General features: G+C 43.9%; 1 protein-coding gene across 2 annotated transcripts in view; it reads right to left on the reverse strand.

Moving 5' to 3' along the window:
• STAB2 (stabilin 2) overlaps positions 1-14,528 on the reverse strand; it is a 109,862-nt gene that overhangs the window by 63,698 nt on the left and 31,636 nt on the right. For both annotated transcript variants that reach the window (XM_037513759.2, XM_037513758.2), the window contains exons 11-20: positions 13,027-13,109; positions 11,077-11,226; positions 9,733-9,876; positions 9,159-9,215; positions 8,536-8,661; positions 8,037-8,090; positions 7,715-7,795; positions 5,659-5,811; positions 2,815-2,877; positions 662-748 (exon numbers count right to left, since the gene is read on the reverse strand). In XM_037513759.2, coding sequence (XP_037369656.1) covers positions 662-748; positions 2,815-2,877; positions 5,659-5,811; positions 7,715-7,795; positions 8,037-8,090; positions 8,536-8,661; positions 9,159-9,215; positions 9,733-9,876; positions 11,077-11,226; positions 13,027-13,109 — 998 coding nt within the window. The remainder of the gene's footprint in view (positions 1-661; positions 749-2,814; positions 2,878-5,658; positions 5,812-7,714; positions 7,796-8,036; positions 8,091-8,535; positions 8,662-9,158; positions 9,216-9,732; positions 9,877-11,076; positions 11,227-13,026; positions 13,110-14,528) is intronic.

Below are 14,528 nucleotides of genomic sequence, written 5' to 3' on the forward strand. Positions count from 1 at the left end.
CCTCCCTATGAGCTCGACTTTTTCTCCTGCAGATGATGCGGGGTATGCTCAGCTACCTGCTCACCACGCATCTGCTGTGGCCAGGCTCCTGGGGGGTGCCCGGACCGACAAAGATGAAGGAAGACTTCTCCTGGAGAATGCCTTCCATCTGCCAGGAGGGAGGAAAGGAATTTGAACATTAAAAAAAAAAAAAACAGAGAGAGAAGAGCATTCGAGAGAATGGTAAGTAATGGGGGAACAAAGTATTGCAGAAGAGTGACGAAGAGGAGAAGGGGCAGAGCAGAGCTGGGGGAGGCTACAGCGGAGAGGGGTGGTGACGGAGGAGGTGACGGTTAAGTGGAGACTTGGAAGAAGATAAAGTCTCAAGAAAACCCGAAGGCGCAGCCAGGGGAAGGAGGGCACTGGCACACGCTGTGTCACGGGAGTGCGGGTAAGGGGTGGTAAAAGATGCTGGCAGAGCTGGCCACGCGGGGACGTGGGAAGGATGGATGGCCTGGGGGGTGACCTGGCTGCTGTGTAGAAAGTCTACCCTTGAGTCCCCCGGAGGAAGATGTCGTCGAGGCCCGCAGGCAACATGAGCTGCCTGGCCCTGCTGCCTTCTGTGGGGCCTCAGTAGGCTGGGTGGCCCCCACCCCTACCCGCTGGTCACCATACTCCTCACCTTCACGGTGGCATTGCAGTATCTGGCACAGCCGATCTTCAGATTTCTTAGTTTGCCAAGATAGACACACTTGTGTCTGAAGAGTGTCTGAAAGGAAGCCATTTGGAAGAAGCACTGCAATCTGCATTCGAGGCCTACCTCATCCCTTCATCTTAGGCTCTTGCTCAAGAAGAAAGAAATGAGAACTACACAGGTTATCACACTCTAGGATTTTACCTACTCGAAGGAATTTCAGGTCATTAAAGAAGGAACGCCCAGGAAGACTCTGGGTGATGGTGCCCCTGAGCAAGTTGCTCAAATATCCCTGTGCCTATTTAATTTTTATGCTTTTCTGTATGAAACACTTTCCCGTGGGATTGCATCAAAGAGCTCATCACCTTCTGCAGTGATGTGATGTAGAGGTCAATGGATCTTCTGAATGGGAAGTTCTTTCTTTGGACAAACTTAGAGGCAGACATTTTTATCCTTAATTTGAATTCAGAACACTCTGTACTTGACACAGGACGATGGGCTGCTGTGCCACTATCTGTTTTCCTTTTTAGATTAGAGCTTCTCCAGACAAAAACCAAACCAAACCAAACCATCTTATTCCTCTTTCTGTCCCCAGAATTAGCTCTATGATCCTCAACAGATGTGTGTGGAATTCAAACATGCTTGAATACATAGCCTCGTATTTCTCACACTCCTTTTCAGCATAATGTTTGGGAAGAGCAAGTGAAATGAGGTGTCCAAATATGTCATCTCTGAGTCTGTCCCTTTGGCAGAAGGAATATTTTGAGCTAAAGGTACTTGAAAAACAGTAGATAAAAAAGGGACACTTTCCCCCTGACGTCTTATTTGGTTCCCCTATATTCTTGCTATAGGTGAAACCATCTGATATTTTTCTTTTTCCTTCTGACTTATTTCACTGAGCATAATTCCTTCTAGCTCTATCCATGTTGCTGCAAATGGCATGAGTTTATCCTTTTTGATTGCTGAGTAGTATTCCATTGCGTATATGTACCACATCTTCTTGATGCAGTCATCTATTTTGGGCATTTGGGTTGTTTCCAGGTTTTACTTATTATAAATAGTGCTGCAATAAACATAGGGGTGCAGGTATTCTTTTGAATCAATGTTTTTGTGTCCATTGGGTAGCTCAGGGGAAAAATAATAACAATACAAAACACAACACAACAAAACAAAAACAAATAGGCAATTATAAACCAGAGACATCCTGCAGGGGAGGAGGAGGGAGAGGGATCAGAGGGAGCAAGGGAGGAGCACAGGGGACTGAGGTGATGGTGCTGGGTGCATTGGTGAAGGAAACTCTATGAGGACTGCACCTGGGGGAGGGGGGAGCAAACATTGTTGAAAAATGAACAGTGATGTAAAAAATATATAAAGAAAAAGGGACACTTTGGTCGCTCTTTCTCTTTCTGAAAACAGAAGCTAATCCTCCCTGTACCAGGAGGAAAGAAACATCTTATCACCAGAGACAAGGAGTTGAAGCCAAGAAAGAATTGTACAATTAGGCCTTGTTAAAATAACCACTCTTCCTTTTCTCTTCCAGCCATTTTTGTCACTTTTCCATAATTGCCACCCTCTATTTAAGCTATTAGATAAGCACCTGGGTTTCGCCACTTTTTGGGTGTCATTTTCCTTTGGAAACCCCCAGCTATGTGTTAGGACCTACCTCTGTGTGTCCTTTTCTCCTGCTAATCTGTCTTGTGATAATTTAATGCTCAGACTCAGCTGAGACCCTAGGAGGGTGGATATAAGGTTTTGCTTCCCCCACACAATCACTGGATTTAAGAGAGAGAAGTAGAGAGAAGCAGTGGACATTTACCAAGTAGCTACTTGACTTGGGTTTTTATCTTTGCCCGTCCTGCAGTGAATAATAGCAATTCTGTTATTATTACTAATAGATGAAGAAAATTAGATAAGAAAAGTAAAATGACTTACTTGGGGTTAATAAGCAAGGATTCAAACATAGATTTGTGGGCTCTCTTTCTACTGCTCTCCATAGAGAGCTAAGAACTTACATGAGGCTAAGAACTTATATGAGTCCAGTGAGAATGAAAATCTTTGAAGAGGGAAGGTAGAACAGATAAGAAGCCATGCCAGTAGGCTCGCCCAAGTGACGTGTGGCTTCCCAGAGTTGTCACACTCACCGTGGGCTCAGAGTCAGCAGGACACCTGCTCCAGTACACCACGGAGCAGCTCCCACAAGTGCTCTGGAAGGGAAGACAGAGGATCAGGGTGGGGTTCGCTGTAAGCAGGAGCAGGGGACCTCCCTGCCTGGCCTCACATGCTGCCTTGTTTGGGGTTCTACTAGAGTAACAGTCCTGCCCCCTCTGTCCTCCTTCACTGACCCCCAGGACGGTCTCTTGGGCTCCCTTGGCCACTTCCATTCAGTACCAATGGGATCTTGGGGAGAAGGAGGAGAGCAAGGTCAGGGTATTTTTCTCCTGCTTCCTCTCTGCACGGGCATCCATCCCGATGACTCCCGGCCAATGTCACTTCTTCCACACTTTGCAACTTCCTGAGGTCGGGCCATTCCAACCCTCCTCCAGTTCTTTGGCCCTCAGCTGGGTGGTGATGTGTTCCCGCCATTGCTTCGCTCTTGATGAGCAGCGTAACTTGTTTGCTTCCTACCCACCCATCTATAGAAGTTCCTCCATAAAGGTTGCTTCATTTGAACCAGCAGAGTAAATTCTGTTTCTTCCAGGGACCCTAACAAGTACATAGTGTTGTTTATATTGCATTATAAAGCACACATCGTCAAAGGCAACTGTGGGTCCAACCTGGTGAAAGCAGAAACATCTAGAAGGTGTCAGCTGCTCCTACCCCTTGCTAATTCTAAATACACTTTCCAGAAAATGCACCTGTGCTTTCAATAGACCTAATAGAAACCACCCTAAACCATACAGAGCAGATGGACAGGACTTTAAACCCAAGGGAAATAGTAAAAGAAGACGCCATTCTAAGGCAGCTAGGGGGAAGCTTTTCCTAGTCTAGCCAAACTTCTTTGGGTTGTAGCTCAAACCCACATTTTGATTCTGTTCTTTGGGAAGGCAGAGAACCAACTTTGGAACAAACTGGAACAGAGCAACCCTGTAACAAGACAGTCTTCGAGGGCTGCTGTCCACCCTGCTCCTCCCTTCCCCAAGATGGGGGGACTCAGGAGTCTCATCGGCAACCATGACGCTTTCCTGCAGAGGCCCTATTTTCCTCACACTTTTGTCTTTGGGATAAGAGATGAGACTCTGCTCATCTCTCCTGTTTTGATCTTCACCCTGGTGTGTAAGGCAGGTGATGCACCTGCAAATGTTTTTTTCAAAGAATGAACCGACTCTAAATCACTGCCAGCGACTGGGAAACTGACTTTCTGCTGCTCTTAAAAAGGGGTGCTCAGAGTTGCATCCAATCCCCCAGGTAATACATGACTGGCAGGGAGGGCTAGCTCCATCAGAAGAGCCTCCAAGAGATCAGAGACAGCACATCAACTAAGAAATCTGGAATCAAAAGAATCAGTCGCAATTCTGCACTAGGGACTCAATTAGCTGTTTCCAGCTTTCATGTCAAGAAGAGGGATTAACAAAATAAAAAAAATCTATCACCTCAGCCCAATATTTCTTGCTCAATATCTAGGTTCCAAGGATAGTTTGAGAACACTCATTAAAGATGTCTTGAAGTGTCCTGAAAAGAAAGACCCAGACCAATTATTGCTGTAATTTAGGGGTTATGGTTTCTATGGGGAGCTGAAAGATCAACGTATAGCAGTGTTGAAATTTGGGGTCCTCTGAAAAAAACTGGCTGAGCCAAAAGTGTTGCTGTGGGAACAGGAAAGGACCGCTAGAGGGGACACAAGCTCACAGGCAAACAGAAAGTTTGGCATTTGATAAAAAGTGCAGAAAGATGGTTGATTAGCTGGACCAGAGCTTCTACTTGTAAGTACTTCTTAGAGAGGCCTGGAGCAGGGCCAGTGATGGGGGCAGGGAAGGGGAGACATAGGAGATGGGTCCTTGAATGCTGTTCCGCCCAAATTCACGTTTTCCTGACACTCAGATTGTGATTTAATTTGGAAATCAGTCTTTGAACAGGTGACTGGTTAAGATGAGGTCACACTGGACTTGAGCGGTCTCTGAATCTAACCACTGGTGTCCCTGCAAGAAGTAGAGGGACACACAGTGTCACACGCAGGGACAAGGCTACACAGGGACAGAGGCAGAGCCTTGTGGGGAGGGGCACCTACAAGCCAAGAAATGCCAAGGATCTCCTGCAGGCGTAGATGCTGGGAAGAAGCAAAGAAGGACCCCCTTTTCCCTGAAGCTTCAGCAGGAGCATGCTATTATTTTTTTTTAATTTTATTTATTTTTATTTTTTTAAAAGATTGATTTATTTATTTATACAAGCACTGGGTACAGTCAGAAGCACAGGAGGGTGAGAGAATTCACCAGAGCCAGAGCGGGGAACAGAACAGGCAGACTGACGAAGTACACTGCTGAGGGGAGCAGCGGGCGCGGCAGGAGAGGTCTGCGCACCATGTGGGACCCTCGCCGGCGGCCGGGATTGAACCAGCAGTGCAGAGGCTGCGGGCAGCTTTGCAGCCTAGCGCTCAACCGCAGGAGCATGCTATTATTAACACTAGTACCCTGATTTCAAATGTGTGTCTGCAGAACTCTGAGAGAACTGGGGCTTTAAGTCACCCAGTTTTTGGTAATTTGCTACAGCAGTTCTAGAAAACTAATATACCCTCATAACCTCTATTTTTGTGGAAACCCCCCCACCCAGCCCCCTAGCTCCCCCACCCCACCAAGGAAACTTTGGATAACATTTTGTGAGCTAAGACCTCAGGCCTGCTTGTCTCTTCCTGAACACAGAAGCCCTCTGGGATAAGCATCCTGTGTAAAACTCCCTGTCAGTTTCCTCAGAATTGTGAGAGGAAGGCACGCCACGTGGTCTGTTTCAAGGGGCTGTTTGCAGACGCTTATTTATTTTCCTAGTCTCCTTACCAGTTTCATTTCTCTCTTGGTCTCATCACATCGGTGAGGCAGAATTGGGACGATGGAGGGAGGAATAAGAACTCCAGTCAGTGTGTAAATTCGGCCATTTTTGGCAGCGACCTCAATTTCTTCCATTGTCACATTATTTGCCAGAATCTGTCCCTGGAAAGAAGCAATATCTTTCATTTTCTCTGCCAGGGTGGCAGTGGTCTCCCGGGCAGACCTGGACGATGGTTCTCTCTCTAAAGAAGTTTCAGCTTTTCATTGAGTGAAAGATGCACTTTTCATTGGCTGGGAATGGCTATTAGAAGGGGTGTGGCTGTCAGGAAAAGGTGAGTCGGTGAGTCGGTCAAGTGAATTCTTGACTGACACCAGATAGGGATGTCTTTGCAGAAATGGTCCTAGTAGGTACTGGACTCTGGAGAAAGTATAACTTTTCCAGATCTACAATCTATTTGCTAGGAGAACTTGGGCAGATTGTTGGACTCCTCTGTGGTGAAATGGGGAACCATTTATTCAAATTCACTTGACTTTATATTAAACTCTGCCTTCGTGTGGGGGATGTATCAGTGAACAAACAGAAAAGTTCCTGTTTATGTAGTAGGAAAGGAGCAGAAAATGAACAAATTAGCAAATAATTCTGACCTCCACTTCCCCCTAGTCTGCTCTAACTTCAGCATTCATGGCAAATCCATCCTTCTGGTTGCTCAAGTCAGAACCTTATGACCTCTCTCTTCCTGCCCCATCCAATCCCTCAGCAAATTCTGTTGGGCCTACCTTCAAAATACCTGTTGAATTTAGCCACGTTTCCCATGCCCCTGCTACCGTCCAGGTCTGAGTCACAGCGTTCTCTGGATTATTGCAATCAACTCCTAACCAGTCTCCCTCAGAGATGCGTCATTCCACTGCTCACCACTCTGCAATGGCATCTTATCTCATGCAAAGTAGAACCTCCATTCTTAGCCTGAGTTCTTAAGTCACCCATTCCCTGTCTCAACCTGTCTTTCACCCTCTTACTGCCTAGTCCTCTCCTCCTGCCTCTCTCCCTTGCATTCTGTCTTTCCAGACACAGGCCTTGGTACTCCTCTGTCAGGCTAGGTATGCTTCTTGCCTTATGCTTTTGCACTTGCTTTTTCTGGAAAGCTCTTTCCAAGACAGTCACATTCCTCCCTCTCCTTCAGTTCTTTGCACAGATGTTGTTTTCTTCTTCATGAGGATTACTTGGGACATTTTATCTAAAATGTCAGCCCCATTTTTGCTTTCAAGTCTCCTTCCTTGCTTGGCAGTATTTCTCTTTAGTATTCACTGTTCTCTAATATGTAACATTTTTGCTTATTTAATTTGCTTATTGTCAACCCTTCTGTTTACTAGAATGGAAGTTCCGTGCAATCAGGGACTTGTCTCCTTGTCCATTGCCTATCTTTAGGACCGACAGCGGTGTCTGGCACTCAGTAGGTATTTGAGAGGATGAATGATTGTGATGAGCAGCAGCAATAGGAGGCATTATTTCCCCACTGCCAGACTTGTGCTGATCATACAACCCAAAGGGTGTTAACCACACAATCGGCCTTCTTTTAGTTTCTTAGATGTCATGGTTCCTTCTGCCTCAGGACCTTAGTACATCCTCTCTCTTCTGCCTGAAACACTCTTCCGCTCATCTCTGCCTAGGACCACTCTACTCTTGGCTAAGCATCCCCTCCACAATGAAGACCTCTACATTCCCAGACTTGCTCAGTGTCCTATTGTGAACCTTCATAACCCTCTTAACTTTCTTTTGGTGGAACTTATTACAGTGGTCATTGAGCCACTGACTGGTTGCCAAATCATTATGTAAAGTATATTTTCCATACTGAGATATAAGCTTATCTTTTTCGCTGCTTTAGCCTTTATAGCTAGTTCACACTGTCACACTTGTATTTGCTCAGCAGATATTTGATGCTGAATTATAAATAAATGAAAAAAATCATTAAGATTTTATTTTAAGCTTATGAGTTAGTGGAAAGGTAGGATAATCCTATGAAAAACCACATGCAGAGTAAAGACACCTGTGAATAATGACACCTACATTGTCAGCTGTGTTGAACTCTATGATCTGGTTGGCCATGCTCCTGATGTGAGGGGTGGAAATGAGCGTGCCCACGTCGAGCTACAAGAAAAATAGGACAACAGAGACAGATATTTAGAACAACAAACAACCCCACTTCCCGAAAGTCCTCGCTGGAAAATGTTTATTTGATAATGGGCTCACATTTCATGGCCAAGGGTATGCGCAGAGCTACAGATAAAGAACTACTGTCATCTTGTCTATCACTAAAATATTGCAATTTAAGATCATCTCAGATATCTGACAGCAAGATAAAAAACATAGCAAGAAATGTGGGACTAACCTGGGTAAATGGGACAATGTGGTATCTGACGAGTTCCAGAAGCTTCCGAGACCCCTGCAAAAGAATGCAAAAACTTCTTTAGTCAATGAAGAAAACACAACTCTTCCCCTCTGTGGAAGCCCCCTTCAAATGACTTTGGACATTTAGTCCAGAAAAACAGATGACTCATAATCTGTTTTGTCACTTTGCCAAGTGACAAAAATCCCACCCCCAACCTGCTAACATTCACTAAATTCCTACTTTGTGTGGGGCTATTCTGAAAACACTAAATATACATCTTATTTCATCCTCCCAACAGCCCTGTGAGGTGGGGATACTACTGACTCATTTTATGAGTGATAACACTTAATTTTAAAGACATGTCCAAAGTAGGATATACGCCTCACAATTTGTGCAAACTCTCAGTCACTGCCTCATCACTAGTTTAGGAAAAGCCTGCATGCAGGCACCGGAGGTGCTGCTGCTCACACGTGCCAAATGAGGAACAAGGATACAATACCTCAGGAGAAAGGAGGTAATCAAGAGCCCCATCCTTCATAGAGTTCAATGCGTCATTACTTGGAACAAAAATGGTGTATGGTCCGCCAACCTCAGCATCCTCTAAAGCATGTCCCACATTGGTCTTCTGCATTTGAGAAATGAAATTTTATATCTGCATCCTATCTCAGAGAGACATTTGCAGTATTTCCTCAGCAAGTACAGTTGGTCTTTGAACCACATGTGTTTGAAGTCCCAGGACCCACTGATATGTAAGTTCTCTTCAACACTGTTCCTTCTCCCGTCTCAGCCTATTCAACACAGACACTACAAGAATGAAAGGCATGATGATGACCTACTTATAATTTTCCTACTAACATTTTCTTTAGTTTACCTTATTGTAAGGGTACAGTAGATAATATATACTACATACAAAATATGTTTTAGTTATTTATGTTACCCATTAGGCTATTAACAACAGGCTATTAATGGGAAAATTTTGGGGGAATTTTTGACTGCATGGGGCTTGGTTCTTTAGCCTCCACATATCAGGGTCAACTGTATTTATATGCAATAACTGTTAATTTTTACAAAGGACTGAACATAAAATATTTTTTTAAAAAGAAAATCAAGGGAAGTACATACCTCTAGCAAAAATCTGAACTTGCTATATCTTGGTTGCAGCATTGTCATTATGGTTTGCTAAAAAGAGACATTTTGCTTAAAGATCATTTTAAAAATCAGGTGGTTTAGGAAATAGACACACCAATATTAAAAGGCAGATAGCAGGATCTATATGTAAATAAGATAGATATAAAAGCACCTGGCCAATACAATGTTTATGCAAAGGTTTTTGTTGTTATGGAAAGAGTAACTGATACCTGCAGGTTCTGAAATAGCCTTTGGTGACATGAGGAGGAATAAATTTTATCACAGTGACGATTGTCCTGCTCCATAAAACTGAAGGGATAAATTTTCATGATAACTGGTCTCTGGACTGAGGTGTCGGATGTGCTCACAAAACAGGATAAAATCAAGATCTTTCCTATACCTACTGCTTCTTAGAATTCTGTTTCAAACACAAATTATCTCATCTTCCTCATGATTGGAACAAATGGACCAACACCAAGTGCTGGCATCCTCCTTCTTGGATGTGACTCTCCAGGGAACAAAGGAAGGTGGATTGGGGTTGACATCATTTTTACCTGCAGTATCTCACCTCAGTGTTGCTCTCAAATGTGGGCGCCATGTTGTCCAGGGCTCTGTCGAGAAAGTGCACAAGCCCGTTGGAAGCTACTATGTTCCCCTGGATAATTTTAATCTTCTTTTTGCCTCCATAGAGTTTAAGCTTCAGTTGATTGTCCTAAGTCGCGAAGGAAAAATTAAGTCATTGTAGTGTCCTTGAAGGAGTGAGCACCGGATTAGGAGTCTTGAGTCCTTAAATTCTGCTGCTTACTGGCTGTGTGATCATCCTTAAAATGGGGATGGTGGCATTTGCTTGGTTGGCTTCACAGGTTTTCCATTAAGATCAAACAGGATCATTGTGAACTCACTGGTTACAACCAGTAATCGCTAAATATGAACAAGGCATTGTAAGTCTCCCCCAAGACTGCAAGATCTAAAAGGGCAATATTATTCAATTTACTTTAAATTTAGCACCTCCTTTATTGTCTTGCTCATGAAGGCACACAGTAAGACACACTGTTGAATGAATGACTGAGGCTAATTCCTTCTTCATCCCATGTGGTTACTGTAAGTTACAGACTTAGTAAATATGTATTGAATGAGTGAATGCATGTTTTGTGAGAAATGAAGCCACACTTTTATCTATCTATCTATCTATCTATCTATCTATCTATCTATCTATCTATCCATCCATCCATCCATCCATCCATCCATCCAACCATCCAACCGTCCATCTACCCGAGTCTTATATAATGCAAATGTAGGTTTACCCCAGTACCTCTGTCACATACTCAGTAACTTATCAAGTACTGGTATTTGGTGAATTACAACAGTGGAGATCAAAACCCACAAACCCACACATGCATATTCTGCTGATTCATCACTTGCCCTCTAGCTCAATAAAGTCATAAAAAGAGTTACTCGTAAAAGGGAAGGAGCATAGTTTTATTTAAAAAACAAAACAGAATTAATGGCATTAGGAGTGATAGAGAAGATGGATAAACTCCAGCAATCTAAAACAAACATAACCCATTTCCTTTCGTAGGAGAATGCTGATCTGGCTTTGTGCTGATGCTTCCAGGAAACCGGTTTATAGCAGAGTTTTTCCTTCCTGCTGGCAACTGAACACTGGTTGCCTCACAAACTAATTCAGACCAGTGCAAAATCAGATAACTTACAGCCCTCTTTCTGTGACAGCCCAACCCCCTCCTACTGAACCTTTCTGGCGTTGCTCTCGGCTTCTTCCTACAGAGGGAAGTGCTTTGATAAGCAACAATAAGGAAAGAATCTTCCACAGTTGCAAACATGCAGAGAGAGGCTGATATGCATATTTAGTGGACGGTTCCTTCTAGGAAGAAAAAAACTAAGAACCCCTTACCTTATCACCATTGAAGATTTCTCCTGACTTTCCAGTCAAGGTATAGAATGTCTCTGTGTTATTCATCTGCTCAGTGTTCATCTGCCCAGCTATTATGTGGAGCTTTACAAAATACTGAGCAGCCTTGGGATCCATCAAGAGCTCTTTGACCTGAGGAAAGAGAGTCAGTTCCTGTGGTCTCCTCTGTTGTTTGAAGGAGAAGATAATATTTGCTTCTGACGCACTGACATTCAGCTGAAATCCATCAATGCCAGTGCAGATGTTATTCCAGCTAAGCTGCCCTGGGCAAGGCCTTAAGGGAGCGGGCATCTGGAGACTGGGAGGCTGTGCATAGGATACCCTCCAGTCAAGAAGGGGGTGCCCTAGCTCAGAGACACACAGTGGGGAGAGCACAGCCCTGAGGGTGGAGAAGCAATGAGGGAGGAAGAGGCTGAGGAGGGAGGCAGCCAACAGGGAGGAATCATCTTGAGCACAAGAAGCAGATGGGAGCAAAATATGAAGTTATGTGAAAGGAGCCAGTAGAATGGATGGAGTGAACTTTTAAAGAGTAAAATTAGGGTGTTTGTAATCCATTTGGTCAAGTCTATATTTTGTCACTATTATATTGTCAACAATCCATTGACAGATAATTTTTACTAACTTGATATAAACTTGATCTATACATTAAATAAGGGAACACATGACCAGTGCCTGGCACAGAAGCATCGATATTTACTAGTTCTCTGCAACAAGAGGGATGTGAGGGAATAGATTTAACTCAGGCAGATGAACCGTGGTGGCATATCAGAGTGAGAAGCTCTGGAATTTACTACATTTTCATTCAATACAGCAAAAATTATTATCATGAAATATCTTGGCTTAAGATTAACTAATTTTATACAAATCAACATGTCATATTAAACCAAATATAACAGTTTTGATGCCATCACGATGGACACCTCCACAGGCATTGTCACTTTCATGCCCCAAATGACATTTTCTCAGGTAATTGAGAAAACTGCTCACGTTAGAGACTATGCTCTTTCTATCACTGTTAGTATTTATGGTTATTTAACAAAGTATAATACTTACTAAAACTAGGAGATATTATTAAAAAACAAATGTCTTGCTAATACATTAGTTTATTTCTTCCTGTAGGAAATAAGCCTTTGCATTGTGCAAATCTGACACCTCACGTGACTGCAGTTAAGCAGCCTGGTGATCACCCTTGAAGGGGTAGTGACTGGAACAGATGGGGTCCCCACCTGCTAGAGAGCTGGAAATGGCCCCGAGGCTATGCAAGTTCATTCACTCTGTGACAATTCACTGGTTTGCGCATGTAGAGTTTGTACATTTTCTGTAAGGTTGTTGTCTGGTGCTAAAGCAAGTTCACCAAAAATTCACCATCCTTGTCATCATTAGGTTAAATTTTTTTTTATTGGTTTGTTGACTTTGCTGTTAGGGATTTATTTAGAGCTGTCACCTCTCCATCCCTAGCTGTTCATTTTCCCCACCACCATCTCCTATATTCCCCTGTTCCTTTCCCCCTCCCTGTTCCCTCCTAGCCTCAGAGCCTTCGTGGCACTTATTAATATCCAATTTTTTTTGTATTTTTATTAGTTAAATTGTCCACTATATAAAAAAGTACAGTGATTTTCTTTGCCAATGTTGACTTGCTTTACTACGCGGCATTTCCTCAAGCTCCCTCCTTGTGCTGTAAAATGCTGCATCTCATCTTTCGTTTTGGCTGAGTAGTATTCCACAGAATGGACTGACACAGCCCATGGATCTGATCAGCTACTGAAGGACATTTAGGCTGCTTCTATGTCCGAGCTGCTGTAGGACAGTACAGTAATACTGTGCAATAGGGTTAATTTAAATGGGAATTTCCCACTTTACATAAAAGAAGAACTGCCTACTAAGGGTTTTTCATAATCAGTCCATCAGCATAGAATTATATTAAATACTCACATTGAATCCTTTCGGTCCCTTGTCTGTTGGCAACAGCACAGTGAATGGTCCCAGGTTACTCAGCGGCCATGCGTAGACTTTGTCTTAGGAAGTGAAACACACAAAGGAAAGAAAACAGCAAATGAGTCAGGGCACATGAGGAGCAAGGTCAGGCCGTGGCCCTCGTCGTCCATTAGGATCTTTGAATCAAGAGCATCTCTGTTCTGACTGGCATGGGCAGGCCCTTGATAATCTGGAGGCTCTCTGTGAAATGAAGGCACCATGGTGTCTTGACCTCAAAAGGTTTTACTTTGTGATTTTCCCTGTAGCCTTGCCTTGCCTTCGAGGATGCCCTGGGGTGAGATGCCCTGTAGAGCTGGGGTGACAGTCCCCTCAGACAATCCCAGCATGTCCCTAACCCTGTGCTGACTTTCTGAGCTGTCAACACTGCAATGAGCAAAGACACAGTTCTTGCTCCCTCCCGGGTCACAGCAGAAGAGCCTCCTGCTGGGTTAAAGCTGTGCTGCTGCCATCTTGAAATGTTTAATTTTTCAGCAAAGGACCCTGATTTTTCATTTTGCACAGGGCCCTGCAAAATATGGAGCTGGTCCTGTTTTCTCCCCCCGGGGAAGCTGGGAGAGCAGGATGGTTCCGTGTTTTCACACAGGAGGCGATTGTACGAGCACTTCATAGCTGGGGCAGGCGAGTGGTTGACAGGATTTTGTCCAGGGAAACGTAGGAGGGGCTCAATCTGCAAAGAACACTCTGTCACCCCGTCTGCTTTCATTTGCTATTCTAAGCATTCTTGGAAGAAAGGATGCAAAGAAGCCTAAGGCAAGCATTAGTGCCTGTCCCTTGTAAAACATCCTGGAAAGAGAAGGACATTTGTGCAGGATGTGAGTTAAGATTCACACCAAGAATATACCACTGAAGACGCTTATTTGTCTATCTGTCCTTTTTTTGAGAATTCATTGTTGGTAACGGATAACTTCTAGACTGATATTTTAAGGCTTTTGCTGATTGGTGAAGTTTGTGTTTTATTTTCTGTTGACTGATGAAATTTGTGTTTTATCAAAAGTCTCGTGCAATCGGCTATACTATTTCATTCAATGAATGGAGGAAATATTCATTCTCAGTGAATGGGGTAATGTCCCCTAAAGGGCATTTGGAAATGATGAGGGTGTTTTGTGTGATCACCCTGACAGGGGAGAGGGAGGAGGAACATGTCACTAGAGACAATTAGTGGTTAGGGAGCCAGGGATGGTAAGCCCGGCCCTGCGTGAGAGGTCGCACAAAACCAAGACTATTCTCCAAATTCAAATGACACCTCTGTTGAGGAACACAGAACCTGCATGAGGGTCTTGCCCTCTATTTCTACCACCACCTGCCAACTTTGGTTCAAACCTGAGGACCCCATAAGGTCAAGGGAAAGAGGGATGGTTGTCACCCACGCATCAGTAGCTGCCCCATCTCACTGTTGTTACAGACCTGTTAGCCGGTGGTGACCACAGGACCCTCTCCTC

The sequence above is a fragment of the Talpa occidentalis genome, unplaced genomic scaffold (genome assembly GCF_014898055.3).
Source record: "Talpa occidentalis isolate TD23 unplaced genomic scaffold, MPIMG_talOcc4v2.1 talOcc4.16, whole genome shotgun sequence".
Taxonomy (NCBI): Eukaryota; Metazoa; Chordata; class Mammalia; order Eulipotyphla; family Talpidae; genus Talpa; species Talpa occidentalis.